Source organism: Carassius gibelio, chromosome B12 (genome assembly GCF_023724105.1).
Source record: "Carassius gibelio isolate Cgi1373 ecotype wild population from Czech Republic chromosome B12, carGib1.2-hapl.c, whole genome shotgun sequence".
Taxonomy (NCBI): Eukaryota; Metazoa; Chordata; class Actinopteri; order Cypriniformes; family Cyprinidae; genus Carassius; species Carassius gibelio.
Genome location: NC_068407.1, coordinates 239,436 through 254,435, shown reverse-complemented (window position 1 = coordinate 254,435; position 15,000 = coordinate 239,436). Strand labels below are relative to the sequence as shown.

General features: G+C 44.4%; 1 protein-coding gene across 1 annotated transcript in view; it reads right to left on the bottom strand.

Annotated features, from left to right (window-relative positions):
* cpxm2 (carboxypeptidase X (M14 family), member 2) overlaps positions 1 to 15,000 on the bottom strand; it is an 18,412-nt gene that overhangs the window by 2,427 nt on the left and 985 nt on the right. Inside the window, exons 2-13 of the mRNA XM_052570720.1 lie at positions 13,703 to 13,789; positions 12,151 to 12,260; positions 8,558 to 8,697; positions 8,113 to 8,197; positions 7,881 to 8,031; positions 7,308 to 7,396; positions 6,855 to 6,978; positions 5,002 to 5,198; positions 4,378 to 4,557; positions 2,088 to 2,385; positions 1,872 to 2,011; positions 1 to 63 (exon numbers count right to left, since the gene is read on the bottom strand). The exon at positions 1 to 63 is cut by the window's left edge and continues 37 nt beyond it. Of these exons, the coding sequence (XP_052426680.1) occupies positions 1 to 63; positions 1,872 to 2,011; positions 2,088 to 2,385; positions 4,378 to 4,557; positions 5,002 to 5,198; positions 6,855 to 6,978; positions 7,308 to 7,396; positions 7,881 to 8,031; positions 8,113 to 8,197; positions 8,558 to 8,697; positions 12,151 to 12,260; positions 13,703 to 13,789 (1,664 nt within the window). The remainder of the gene's footprint in view (positions 64 to 1,871; positions 2,012 to 2,087; positions 2,386 to 4,377; positions 4,558 to 5,001; positions 5,199 to 6,854; positions 6,979 to 7,307; positions 7,397 to 7,880; positions 8,032 to 8,112; positions 8,198 to 8,557; positions 8,698 to 12,150; positions 12,261 to 13,702; positions 13,790 to 15,000) is intronic.

Here is a 15,000-nt window from a genome sequence, read left to right as displayed (position 1 = left end):
GATGGCGTTAGCGATGCCTTTGCCCTGAACATCCCTGACAACACCTTTGATCCCACGATGCACCTGGACAAACACAACATGTTCCACCATGTGACTGTCACTCTTATATTCAACTGAATTTAAAGGTGTCATGAACTTCCTCTGTTTATTATTTTGTACTGTTCTCTGAGGTCCACTCAATGTTATCAATATTTTTTAAATCATTAAACATTATAATTAAGAAGTAATAGGCTATTTTCTGTGCTGTTTTCGAATTGTGCCTTGTTCGTAAAAGAATCCGCGGTAAAATGAAGTGAAATGGGCGGAGCTAAATAGGCAGTGCGATAAAATCAGTGGGTGTGGCTAAACAGGCAGCGTTGTTGAATCGGTGGGCGGAGCTAAACAGGCAGTGCTATAAAATCGATGGGCGGGGCTAAACAGCTGTGGGGCAGCTGTGGCCTAATGGTTAGAGAGTTGGACTAGTCACCTGAAGGTTGCTGGTTCGAGTCTTGGTGCTGGCAGGAGTTGTAGGTGGGAGGGAGTGAATGAACAGTGCTCTCTTCCTCCCTCAATAGTCATGACTGAAGTGCCCTTGAGCAAGGTACTAAACCCCCAGTTGCTCCCCAGGCTAAACAGACAGCTATGTGAATCGGAAGGGGCGGGGCTAAACAGGCAGCAATGTGAATTGGAAGGGGCGGGGCTAAACAGGCAATAATGTGAATCAGAAGGGGCGGGGCTAAACAGGCAGTAATGTGAACAAGAAGGGGCAGGGCTAAACAGGCAATAATGTGAATCAGAAGGGGCGGGGCTAAACAGGCAGTAATGTGAACCAGAAGGGGCGGGGCTAAACGGGCAGTGCTGTAGAAGCAGGTGTTGATCTTCTGCAGAAGCGGTGCTTAACCACACTATTACATCACAGAGTGGCGCATTCCACAAGCTTTTGCTTTGGCACACTGCCTTCATTATAAGCTTTTTTTAGACTAACGCTAAATTTTTAAGTTCTGGAAACTTTCACAATGTTTTTATAGTACAATGACATCTTATATATCAAAAGATCATGGGAATTATAGCTTCTCAGTTCATGACCCCTTTAATGTCTCCATTCGAGTTATCAGCCATAGGTGACTTAGTCATAACAGTATTGACTAGTATCTCTAAGGCACTTTTACTTTTCATGCTTGTGTAAGTGTTAGTGGGAAGTCGTGGCCTAATGGTTAGAGAGTCGGACTCCCAATCGAAAGGTTGTGGGTTCTAGTCTCGGGCCGGCAGGAATTGTGGGTGGGGGGAGTGCATGTACAGTTCTCTCTCCACCTGCAATACCACGACTTAGGTGCCCTTGAGCAAGGCATCGAACCCCGAACTGCTCCCCGGGCGCCGCAGCATAAATGGCTGCCCACTGCTCCGGGTGTGTGTTCACAGTGTGTGTGTGTGTGTGTGTGTTCACTGCTCTGTGTGTGTGCACTTCGGATGGGTTAAATGCAGAGCACAAATTCTGAGTATGGGTCACCATACTTGGCTGAATGTCATGTCACTTTTCACTTTAGTGTATTTGTGTGCGTGAATGTGTGTGTGTGTGTGCTCTTATTTTTGTATCATATTAGGACACAACTCTGTATAATGACATGGGTATGACACAGGTATTACAAGGAGAGGGTGACTTATGAGGACATAACCCATGTCCCCATTTTTCAAAACACTTATAAATCATACAGAATGAGTTTTTTTGAGAAAGTAAAAATGCACAAAGTTTCCTGTGAGGGTTAGGGTTAGGTGTAGGGTTGGTGAAAGGCCATAGAACCATTACACCTATGGGATGAACCCACTTTACACAAAAACAAAAGTGTGTGTGTGAGAATGTCTGTGTGTGTGTGTGTGTGTGTGTGTTTGATCACCTGCTCCATGAAGACTAGCAGTGATTCACGGTTGTTCTCCCACTCCTCCGGTAGTTCGGTCTCGTGTGGGAATTTATCACAGCCCACGTACATGGAGAGCTCGAAGCAGTTGGTGTGCAGGTAACTGAAGTCATTCATACCTGTTAACGAAAGCGAGCGGTTAACGAGACGTACGGATCTCCTCATTTAGAGTTGCGTGTGCTGATGTGTCCTCACTTCCTGCAGCCGTGTGCCACGAGGCTCCGTTGATGGTGCCGTCCTCCTTGGCGAAGTCGTCGGTGTGGCACACCCTGCGGCTGGCGTGGGTCATGAGCCGGTGAGTGGAGGCGTAGGAGAAGGCCAGCCAGCGGAACACGTGGTCATCAGCGGTGGGCGTGGCCTCGCGGAGCACCGTCACTGAGCGCGTGCGGTCAAACGGGAACGTCACCACCAGCTCTCCACCCTGCAGGTTTCCTCCCAACACAAACGGGATCTTCTCCATCCATGACACCAGAGCACGTGTCTCCACCGCCACCTGGGGTCAGGGGTCAGAGGTCAGAGCAACCTATTAATGGGAACATATGTGATCTTGGAGCACAAAACCAGTCATAAGGGTTGATTTTTCAAAATTGAGACTCATACATCATCATCAAGGAAGTCGTGGCGTAGTGGTAAGCGAGTTTGACTCCTAACCCTAGGGTTGTGGGTTCGAGTCTCAGGCTGGCAGTACCATGACTGAGGAGCCCTTGAGCAAGACACTGAACCCCCAACTGCTCCCTAGACACCACTGTTCTGCCGGGACACTGATGAGTTTTAGGACACGTGACTGAAACAGTTACACACTAGTGTGTGATATGCATCACTAGGGGTGTAACGGTACATATATTTGTACAGAAAATGATATGCATGTGTACCAAACAAATACAGCATTGTTTTAACCATGTACAAGTGGAACTTTATTGGAAATAAGAATCAGTCTCATCTTTCAAATTATGCCAATTTTTTTAAGGAAATTCAAACCATTAATGATGTTTTTTGACGATAATTTTTCACTGTATAAATCCAGCAGTGCGATCATCCCTTCCTTTTTACTTCTAGTTTTAATGCAAAATAAAGATGCATGAACATCTGCTTGTAAACAAAATGTCACGTAGCATTTCATTTACCTCAGGCAAATCATCATCAGTGTCCACAGCTCGTTAGTTCACCAGAGAAATTAAGTCTAGAGAACAGCATTTCACAAAACATTAGACTATATACTCATTATGTTTTACTTGACATTTTATTGATATTTTTATTATTTAATGTATGTTTAAATAAATATGTTAAGAAACAAGTAATGACAGCCACTGCAGAAATATATTTCAACAACAAGAAATTCTATCATTTAGAAGTTCATTTAAAAACAGTTTTATATGCAGTTTACATGTTTGCATACATTATTTATTATATTTAAAAATCAATAGTAATTAAATTTAGGTTTGGGCTCTGCTGTTAATTGTAACTTTATTGTAATGTAAAAGGGTTGCCTAAAGTTTAGAGCATTAGCTGAGGTAGATTTTTATTTCTAAGAAAATGTTAATTATAACTTAATTTATTTAAAGAAAGAGCATTTTTTTTTTTGGTTCCCCTGCTATACAGAAACTATACTCGACCGTGACGTCAAAATCATCATATTTGTGCACCATTACACCCCTGCTCTCTAACATGAGATTAAAAGTCTATTTATATTCAGAAATCTTAATAATTTAACTGCACAGATGAAGAAAACCTGAACTCAATCTGAATAACGGTTTTGTGTTGAGCTACTTTACAGCTGAATCAGATTAGTTTCATAAACAATGGATTTTGCAACTTTCACAAAGTTATTTTCCTTTTTATTTCTGTCAAGCTGCTTTGAATCAGTTGTATAAAGCACTACAGAAATAAACATGACTTAACTCTCTTCTCACACAAATGAACTGGCGCTGTCTGGTGACTCAGATCTGTCTGTTAGCGGCTCTACTTCATGTATGTTTATATCTGAATATTAGTGATGAATAGAAAACCTTTGACAGATGCCTAGACGCTCAGGAGAATCCAGTTAATGCAAGAAAACAAAAGTAAGAGAGACAAAGATCTGAAACAGATGAAGACATAGATTGTTGATGGATTATAATAATTATACACTGTAAGAGTTTGTCCTGTTTATTATTACATTGTATAAGTGGTGGACAAATCTAGATCTCAAATCAATAATCAGTCACTTTTTAAATAAATGATTTGAAAAAATGATCATCTGTTCAGCAAATGTGTTTGATCTGATCTCATGAATGTGACGATGGACTCCAGATCTCGGTTATTATCAGCAGATGTCAGTCAGATGTTTCTCATCATCAAAGCATCTCTGACACGCTTTCATCAGACACACAGTCACAGAGATTCCTGGAAACTTCATCTTCAGCCACACACATCCAGAAACACCCTGCACATCATCACCGCACGAATACAATCATCATCATCATCATCACATGGGCTCCGGACTCACGGTGGCGTTTGTGGAGCGGTACCAGTCCGGGACGGGCACGTGGTGGTTGTGGAATTTGCGCGGGACCCATTTCCGGGCTTCTGCTTCCCAGAGAACCGAGTTGAGGTCAGGGAAGTTGTGATGGATGTCCAGACCGTCCTGACTCCAGCGGCCCAGAGACCAGCCGCTGAGCTCCGAACCCTGAGAACCAGAAACCAGAAGAGACACGCTCTCACTGCGTCCACAGCTACAACAGAGAAACCGGAGCAGATCTGATTCTAACCAGCGCTGATATAAACAAGGGATACTTTTATTCATCAAGGCTGCATTAAACTGATCAAAAGTGCCAGTAAAGACATTTATAATGTTACAGAAGATTCCTATTTCAAATAAATTCTTTTGAACGTTCTGTTCATCTGTGAATCCTGAAATATAAAATGTCTCACAAAAATATTGTGCAGCACAACTGTGTTCAACATTGATAATAATCAGATAATAATCAGTTTTTACAAATTTTGATCAAATAAATGCAGCCTCTGTGAGTAGATAGAGTTATTTGAGAAACATTAATAAATCCTAATGATTCTAAGCTTCTGAGCAGTAATGCATATTAATATTGCAGGGTTAGGGTTTATAGCGACACACCATTTCGGAGGCCTTCTCGTAGCCGTCGGGGTTGATGGAGGGCAGCAGGTGGATGCGTGTCTGGTCCACGAGCCGCCGGATGCGTGTGTTTCCGCTCAGATACTCCTGACACATGAACTGCATGAGCAGCAGCAGCAGCTCGCGGCCCAGGACCTCGTTACCGTGGGAACCAGCCGTGTAGCGGAACTCTGGCTCACCTGTGAACACACACACACACACACACACACACACATCATCATCACACGATAGCTCAGAACAACTTGATGATGTAACAAACTATGGACTCCCTCTTTTCTAGCATTTTAGACACAGTTACTCCTTTGTGCTTAAAGAAAATGAAGAACAACAGTCTGATACTGTGGGATTGAGAGCACACTCATACCCTAAAGAGAGCAGCCCGGAAAACAACATTAGCGGTATTTTGTATTACATGGAGGGAAAGTACTTGGAATTGTTGGAATTTCCCAACAGCATATGACTTTATGAACTGTACTTCCAAGATCGATTATATTAGATATATATTTGCATCCATTCAGCCGTCAGCTACAGTATCACATCAGACAGTGCACTATAGACCCCCTGAGGAACAGTTCCACTCATTCTCTACTATAGGAGAGGAAGAATTGTATAAACTTGTTAAATCATCTAAACCTACAACATGTATGTTAGACCCTATACCATCTAAGCTCTTAAAAGAGGTGCTTCCAGAAGTCATAGGTCCTCTTCTGACTATTATTAATTCCTCATTGTCATTAGGATATGTCCCCAAAACCTTCAAACTGTCTGTTATTAAGCCTCTCATAAAAAAAAAAACACAACTTGACCCCAGAGAACTTGTTAATTATAGACCAATCTCGAATCTCCCTTTTCTGTCCAAGATACTAGAAAAGGTGGTATCCTCACAATTATATTCCTTCTTAGAGAAAAATGGTATATGTGAGGATTTCCAGTCAGGATTTAGACCGTATCATAGTACTGAAACTGCTCTCCTTAGAGTTACAAATGATCTGCTCTTATCATCTGATCGTGGGTGTATCTCTCTATTAGTGCTATTGGATATTAGTGCTGCATTTGACACTTAATTTAAATAAAATGTATGCATTTAGCAGACGCTTTTATCCAAAGCGACTTACAGTTCATTCAGGCTATCAATTTTTACCTATCATGTGTTCCCGGGGAATCGAACCCCCAACCTGGCGCTTGATAACGTAGTGCTCTACCAATTGAGCTACAGGAACACTATATAATATAATAACACTATTGACCACAACATTCTCTTGAATAGTCTAGAAAACTTTGTTGGCATCAATGTAAGTGCATTAGTATGCTTTAAATCATACTTATCTGACAGTCATCAATTCTTGGCAGTAAATGAAAAGGAAGGTAACAGACAATCAAAAAGTGCAGTATGGAGTACCACAAAGCTCAGTATTAGGACCGTTGCTTTTAATGCTTTACATGTTGCATTGTTAAAAGTGCTATATAAATAATGGTGACTTGATATAACTTGAAACACATCTTTACAGAACACACACAACATCACACAACCCACACACTCACATCACAGGTGTGTTTCAGGTTGATCAGAGGCGGATCTTCGTGGTGGCAAAGGGCAGCTGCCACCCCTGGGACACAGTCTTGCCAACTCTGTTGCCACCCCATTTATAAATCAGATAATATTTTTTAAGTATATTTTTATATTCATAGCCTATATATTGAAGCCCAAGGAGACCCACACCAAACTCCTCTCAAACAGAAATCGCAGATTTAGATGGCCCCCTCCTGAAACCTCATGCCACCCCAGGAAAAATATCTCTAGATCCGCCACTCAGATTGATGCACACGTGTGTTACCGAGCTCATGTTCTCCAGGGTTGTCTGAGATCTCGATGGCGTAGAGCTTCTGTCCGTTGTAGCTCTTGCCGATGTTGTAGATGCGTGTGATGTTTGGACACATTTCATTCACCACCTTCATCAGCTGAAGAACAGAAACACAACACATTAGCATGTGCTTCATCTCAAAATACAACCAAACATGCCACAATCACTGACACACATCTACTGACAATGACAAGAGACACTGCAGAATCTCTCCATCATTAATCAAATAATCAGGTCAAGTCACATTTATTTATATAGTGCATTTAGCAATACAGATTGTGTCACAGCAGCGTTACAGTATTGAATAGGAACACAGTGTGTAGTAATGCAATCACATTAGCATCACATTGATGATGAAGGAATGAAGAATCCTGTATTGACTCTCTGTATTATATTATCTGTCATAAAGATTAAATCATTTGGCACCTGTCTCATCTCCTTATAACTGTGGTGTCTGAAGTCCAGGTTGTCTGTCGTGGTCACTTCATTTCGTCGCCGATAATAATTGTTTGGATCTACAAGAAACATTGAAAACAAATAACAAAGAGTATTTGGACAGTTTTATGATATCATTACTTTTAGCAAGCATTTTATTTTTCAGTTTAGTTTTTTTTATTTGCCATTTTTATGATTTAATCAGTTTTATGAAGTGATTTATTTTAACTTTGATTTATTTAGACATTATCAATTTATTACACTTTTAAATTCATTATTAGAGGTTCAACAAACCAGTAGGATCACAACACTGCGTGTGTGTTTTTTTTAATGTAAGTGTGTGGGTCAGGATCACTGCATCACATATATACAGACACACACTCGCTCACTCACACACACACACACACACACTCACACACAGACACACACTCACTCACTCACACATAAATACACAAACACAGACCCTCACTCACTCACTCACACACACTCTCTCTCTCTCTCACACACACACACACACACAGACACACACCCCCACACACACACACACACACACACACTGGTCACCTGGCATCGGGCAGCCCATGATCTCCACACGCATGCAGATGCCGCCGCTGGCGTACCAGGAGCGTGGGTTGATGCGGATGTAACGGGCCACCACGGGTTTGGGGAAGACATTGAGAACAGGAATCTCCTTTTCTCGATTCGCGCTGAAGATCTACTGAGACGAGCAGAAACACACACAGTTACATGAGCGACAGCTGAAGTTCAGTCAGTGATGGGTGTGTGTGTGTCTCACCAGATCTCTGGAGCCGTTCTTCAGCGTCACCCAGCTGTGAGAGTCATTACTGAGCAGAACTTTATACGAGCTCACCCAATCACTCCTGAAACACACACACACACACTCATGAGAGCATCACATACACATATACAAACAAACACACACACACACATACATATATACAAACAAACACACACACACACACACACTCATGAGAACATCACATACACATATACAAACACACCCATTAGATCATACACACACATTAAACCATTAGAACACACACACCTGATTATCTCTTATAAATACATTGATGCATTTATGCAAAGCCACTTGCATTTAGGCTACATACTGGAACAGCTGATGATCTGGCTACAAATGTAACCAGTGAGCACATTGTGTGTGTGTGTGTGTGTGTGTGTGTGTGTGTGTGTGTGTGTGTGTGTGTGTGTGTGTTACTCACGACCAGAGTGAGCTCCGTCCCTGAGTCACGACACCGGTGAACTTCATGAGCCTGCGAGCATCCACCTCGAACCACTGCAGTGGATCATTCCGTCCTGCACACCAGCCACCGTCAAACAGGTCATCCTCGTACAGACCGCCCTACACACACACACACGCACACAACATCAGAAAAACACACACATATACATAGACACACACCAACATCAAGATTTTAGATACACCGTCTGGTGCACCTGGACATATCATCAGTGATGTAACCTAGGATCACGGGGGGTTTCGGGTCTTTCAACAATCAGACCCCCTGCCCTAGGCGACCCAGCCGGGGTGATCAGGTCCCAGCTTATGTCCAGGTAGCGCTACTACCCTACACGCCATGCCTCTCCTCTCCTGATCCACAGCCACCTTGATGCTACTTCTGCAGCATCAGTGGCCAACTTGATGGCCCTTCGCTGGCTCGCTCCTGTGATGCCAAGCATTTTGTAGGCCCTGCAAAGGGATTGGCCCAGAAACCCTCGACATCCCACTTCGACGGGTTGGCATATTGCCCGCCACCCATTGCTCCGGCAATCCTCCACAAGCTGGGAGTACTTTGCCCTCTTTCTTTCATTGGCCTCCTCCATACGGTCCTCCCAAGTCACTGTGAGCTCCAAGAGAATCACCTGCTTGGAGGCCTCTGAGGTAAGCACAACGTCTGGCCTTAATGTTGTTATGGCAACTGCCTCAGGGAACTTCAGCTGCTTGCCCAGATCAACTGACAGCTCCCAGTCACGCGCCGTTGCCAACAGGCCAGAGGAGGTGCCCCGGGCAGCTGGTGTGGACTTCTCCCCAGCTCTGACAAAAGCTGTGGTCTTCACTGGGCGGAGGCTCTTGCTGTGGCTAATTCCACTGCAGATAGAATGAGCTACGGCTTTTAGGACCTGGTCATGCCGCCAGCGGTAACGCCCTTCACCCAGGGCTTTTGGACAGCAGCTCAGGATGTGTTCCAATGTTCCTCTCTTCTGGCAGAGGGGGCATGCTGGTGTCTCCACCTTTCCCCAGGAGAAGTGGTTGGATGGACTTGGCAACACGTCATAGACCGCCTGGATCAGGAATTTTATCCTGTAGGGTTCAGCCTTCCAAAGCTCAGTCCATGTGACTTTGCGCTCCACTGTTTGCTCCCATCTTGTCCAGGCGCCCTGTTGCCGCATCCCAGCCATCTGGCAAGCTCGCTTCTCCTCAACTCCTGCACGCACTTCCTCCAGAATCAGAGACTTCCTCTCTTTCCCTTCTGCCTTGTCATAGCGAGGAGTTGTTCTGCTGCCCAGGCCAGCTCTCCCCTGTGCCACTGAGCCCACCAACACCTTTTGCCGTAGCCTTGACTCCGCGTCATCCACTGCCACGGTAGCCCTCCACTTCCGCCCTGTCCTGACCTCAATCCCAGCCTGGGCAACCTTTGGATCACTGGAATCCCGATACTGTAGGACCTCCCTGGACCGCGTCACCATGAACTCCTCACTCAGGCTGCTCATGGGAAGCTTCAGCTTGTTGTTCTGCCCATATAGAGCGATGCTGCTCAGGCTTCGAGGCAGTCCCAGCCACCTGCGCAGAAACCTTCCACCGTTGAAATGGGTACTTCATACACCAGGAGGGGCCATAGGATCCGAGGGAGGATACCGTGCTGGTAAATCCAGGCCTTGAACTTGCCAGGAAGGCCAGACTTGTCCACCATGGCCAGCCAGGTCTCCAGGTCTTGGTTGGTCGCTTTTGTGGAAGCTGCGTCTCGCAGGCTGCAATTGAACACCTTCCCCAGGCTCTTCACAGGTTCTTCTGTCAGTGATGGTATCTTGGTGGTGCCAAGTGAGAAGTGGAACTTGTCAGTAACTTTCCCTTTCTTCAGCACGAGGGACCTTGACTTTGCCGGCTTGAAGTTCATGCGAGCCCAGGACATCAGCTCCTGAAGGCCGTTCAGGATCCACCTGCAGCCTGGGACAGATGTTGTGGTCACTGTCAGGTCATCCATGAAGGCGGATGGGTGGCTGTCTAACTCCAGACTTAGAGAGGGGCCCCCTACACTGCATTTCTGCAGATTTCACCAGCATGTTCATGGCGAGTGCAAAAAGGATGACTGAGATTGTACAGCCAGTGATGATCCCCTTCTCAAGCTTGTGCCAGTCTGAGGTTGTTGTTCCGGATGAGACTCTCAGATGGAAGTTGGCACAGTAGTCCAGGATGAGGTCTCTGAAATTCTTCGGGGTGTGATGCCAGTTCAGTGCCTCTTTGACCAGTTTATGGGGTATGGATCCATTGGCATTTGTGAGGTACAGCCACAGCACAGCCAGGTCCCCCTTGTTCTCTCTGGCTTCCCTGATAAGCTGAGTGACCACGCCTGTATGCTCCAGACATCCAGGTACCCCTGGTGTTCCTCCGTTCTGGACTGATGTATCGATATAGGAATTCTTCAGGAGGTAGTCTGTCAGAAAATCTCACACGCACACACATACACAGATCAAAGCACATCAACTGGTCGCTGAGGTTCCTCAGGGTTCAGTTCTGGGACCCCTCCTCTTCTTCATATACAGTATATCATAGGGCTGCACAATAAATTGCATGTGATATTTAATGTGCACCTTGTCTGTAAAGCCAGCTCTGTAATCAGCAGTAAATCTCCATCACCTGCGAGCTTTCACATGGAGCAGCATTTACTACACAGAGCCGTTGTTATCTGACTAGCTGCACAAAACATGTGCAAAATATGATCATGGTTTTGCGCAGATTGTCACTGAACTAATTTTATTATAGTAAAAATGTATTCTATTTCAAGTAACAGAAGTGTTTTCATGGTTACGTCACATTTCTGTTACATGGTTTCTGTGTATTTCTGTTCCCCTGCATTAGTTCCTTGTTAATCTGTTTCCTTGGTAATTCATTAGTCTCTTTGGTTGTTAATTAGCCCCACACCTGTTCTGTTTCTTCCTGATTGTGTTCTCCTCTGTATATAAGCCCTCAGCTCTCTGTCTGGTGTTGGTTTGTAGTGTTGTGGATTTATGTTTGGATTACTCCTTGAATTTGCATTAAATACTCTCTTGAACTTTACTCCTTCGTTGTGTGCTTGACTGGACAGCCAACACGTTACAGTTTGTAGTTTTAATTTAATATACTAACCCTCTTTCACATCTGTATGACTTTCTTATGTTGAACACTAAAGAAGACTTTTTTTTTCAACCATACAATGAAAGTCAGTGCTGTCCAATATTGAGTTCCCCGCATTTTTAAAATTGATCTTTAGTGTTTCAGTCATACAATCAGTCATACAGGTCTGAATGAGTGAATGATGGCAGAATGATCATTTATAGCTCTTCTGGACCCGTGACTCATTCTGAGACTCGCGGCAGAATCTGGGTCAGTTTCACACGCCTGTCGCTCTGAAGTCTGCTCCGAGCTGATCATTCCTGCTCTCGCCCGTCATTCTGTTTTCATCGAGGGCAGCGGAAAAAGAAAGAGTGAATTCTGTGCAAAGTGGATCCAGATGAGGCAGCGATGGAGCTGATCTGAGTAATAACAGACTGGCAGCGCTTCTTATGAAACCCACTGAAGGAGAAGAGCTGATCTTACCTGGATGTTGAGCCGGCCCCTGTGCGGCCCCAGACCGTAGTGTCTCATGCTGGAAGCGTGGAGCTGAAAGTCATCGATCTTCAGCGTCTCCAGACCCAGCGGAGGACAGTCTGTCCGGAGAGAAGAGCTTCAATGAGGAATCTGAGCTGATGATCAGAGCAGCTCCGAGCCAGAGACAATGCCATAACATCTGTTTGTTCAAGAGACCTGATGTCAGCTTCTGAATAAGCCAATCATCTGAGTTTGGGGCGGGGCTATCTATCTGATTCACCAATGACAGAGGGAGGACTGTTCAAGAAACTTGTCTGGAAACAGTCACTGTTCTCACAGAAATGACTTCAGACTGTTTCAGATGAGTTATATTAAACCTAAAGCCTTTCCAAATATTCCACCTCCAGAGATTCACAGCCATTAAACAATGGATTCAATTGAGATCACAGATGCTCCGATCTCTGGTTAAACAAACTTGAACAACTAACCTGACTGGAGAACCATTTCAGACTAAAACATCAGGACAGATGCTTCTACACAAACTGAGGAGTGCTGGTACTACGATGTACCCACATATAATATTGGCGCTGATATATCCATATCTGAATTTTTTACTCTATAATATCTGCATCATGCCACAAATGACATGAGGTCACAACTGCTCTGAATCCAGAATCAACACAAGAACGCTCACAAACTCTCTGTTTCTGTGTCACATGTGCTCATAATGTCTCTCCAGGGAACTGAATCTTGAGCTTGAATAAAAACCACTGTAGGGATGAGAACATGCTCATCTCCTCATGATGACACACATCTGCAGCTCTGAAGACTCTCAGGAGGAGAATCAAACACAGCCCTTACTGTTACTAAAGACACACTGACACACACACACTCACACACACACACTCGCGCACACACGCACACCCATGCACACGCACACACACACGCACACACACACACACACAAACACACACACTCACACACACGCACACACACACACACACACACACACACACTCACACACACACACACACACACACACACATATACACACACTCACGCACACACACACACACACTCACGCACACACACACACACTCACACACACACGCGCACTCACACACACATGCTCACACACACACACGCACACACACACACACACACACTCACACACACGCACTCACACACACACACACACACACACTCACGCACACACACACTCACGCACACACACACACACTCACACACACACGCGCACTCACACACACATGCTCACACACCCACACACACACACACACACACTCACACACTCACACACACACACACACACACACACACACACACACACACACTCTCAAGCATGTGGCTGTCATGTGAAGCCTCTGATCAGTCCAGACAGATGAAGTGTGTTCATGAACATTAGTTTACCTGAGTGTACGGTCTCATCTTATCTGCTTGTCTTATAGTTCTGGTTACTAAACTGCCCTAATTCCGAATCATATCTGGCACGCAGATAAATAAACACAGATCATGTTTAATAATCACTCGTGAATGGACTCACCGCTGCTCTCAGAGATCAGAGCGTCCCCGCCACTGCTGCCTTTCACTGCTTTCTTGTTCTTCTCACTCTTTTTGCTTCCACTTTTCACTGCGAATGAGAAAAACAGGTTGAGTTGTTTCCAGAGATCAACAGGTAAGCAGGAAAATAGGAACAGAACAAGCACTGGTGGATGAAAGACGTGTGTTTGGTGGACTGTGAATCGCCATAAAGTTCAGCTGTGTTCTCCAGAGCCAATGTGTGCAGCAGAAGAGCAGCTGATGGCTTTCATCACGGGTCACGCCGGGACAAACCTACATCTCATATGGAAACACTCGCTCTCTCAGAGCTCTGCCAGCCTTCAGAAGAGCCCCAGTGTTCCTGAGATCATCACCTCACACACACACATGCACACACACACACACACACACACACACACACACACACACACACACACACACCTTCATCGGTCTGAACACATTACTTGCGCGTCTATGACTGCATGTGAACAGGGCTGATTCTGATGACTGACTGACACACAGCTGTAATGACAGTAACGTTACTCTCACGCTGTTAGGATGATGTTTGCATAGAGAGTATGAAAATCAAATGAAAGTGAAGCAGTTCTTTTCATTTTTGATAGAATTGCATTTAGTTTGATGAATGTGTGTTTGTTCTAAATGACTTCTTCTGCTTATTATTCCAGGACAAATGATCAAGATACAAAATTACATAAGATGTTTAACCTTGTTTTCTGAAAAAATGAAGTGAGTTTCTGCTTGGGGAAAATATCTGCCAACGAGAAAAGAAAAGTTAAAAAGTTTATTTTGCCTGAGCCCAGCAGATATTTGATCTTGTTTTAAGCAGAAACTTAATTATGATCATTTCTCTGAAAACATTATTTCATTACATCATTCAGTCTGCATCTCAAATAAATTCAAGTTTAATTCAAGTTTAGATATTTGTTCTAGAACACAAGAAAAAGAGGAATCACTTGTGCAGTGTGTCACTGACATCAGGGGAAAAGGATGTTAGATGGAAATAATAAAACTCTTCTGACCTAATTCTGCGTAGTAATAAAAGGACAAACAAATAAACTAATTAAATTTAAAAAAAACAGAGAAAACTGCTTCCCACAACAACATCTGCGGAGTGAAGCTTGATCATCCTGACGTCTTCTGGAGCTTGTGTCTGACATCATTCCAGCCCAACATGACCTCTGCTGACCTCTGACCTTCCTCATCGGCTCCCTGGACGCTTCACTCATGATGTGATGAAGATAATCATGTTTGAGGATTCAGAACCAGTGAAACACGCTCGAG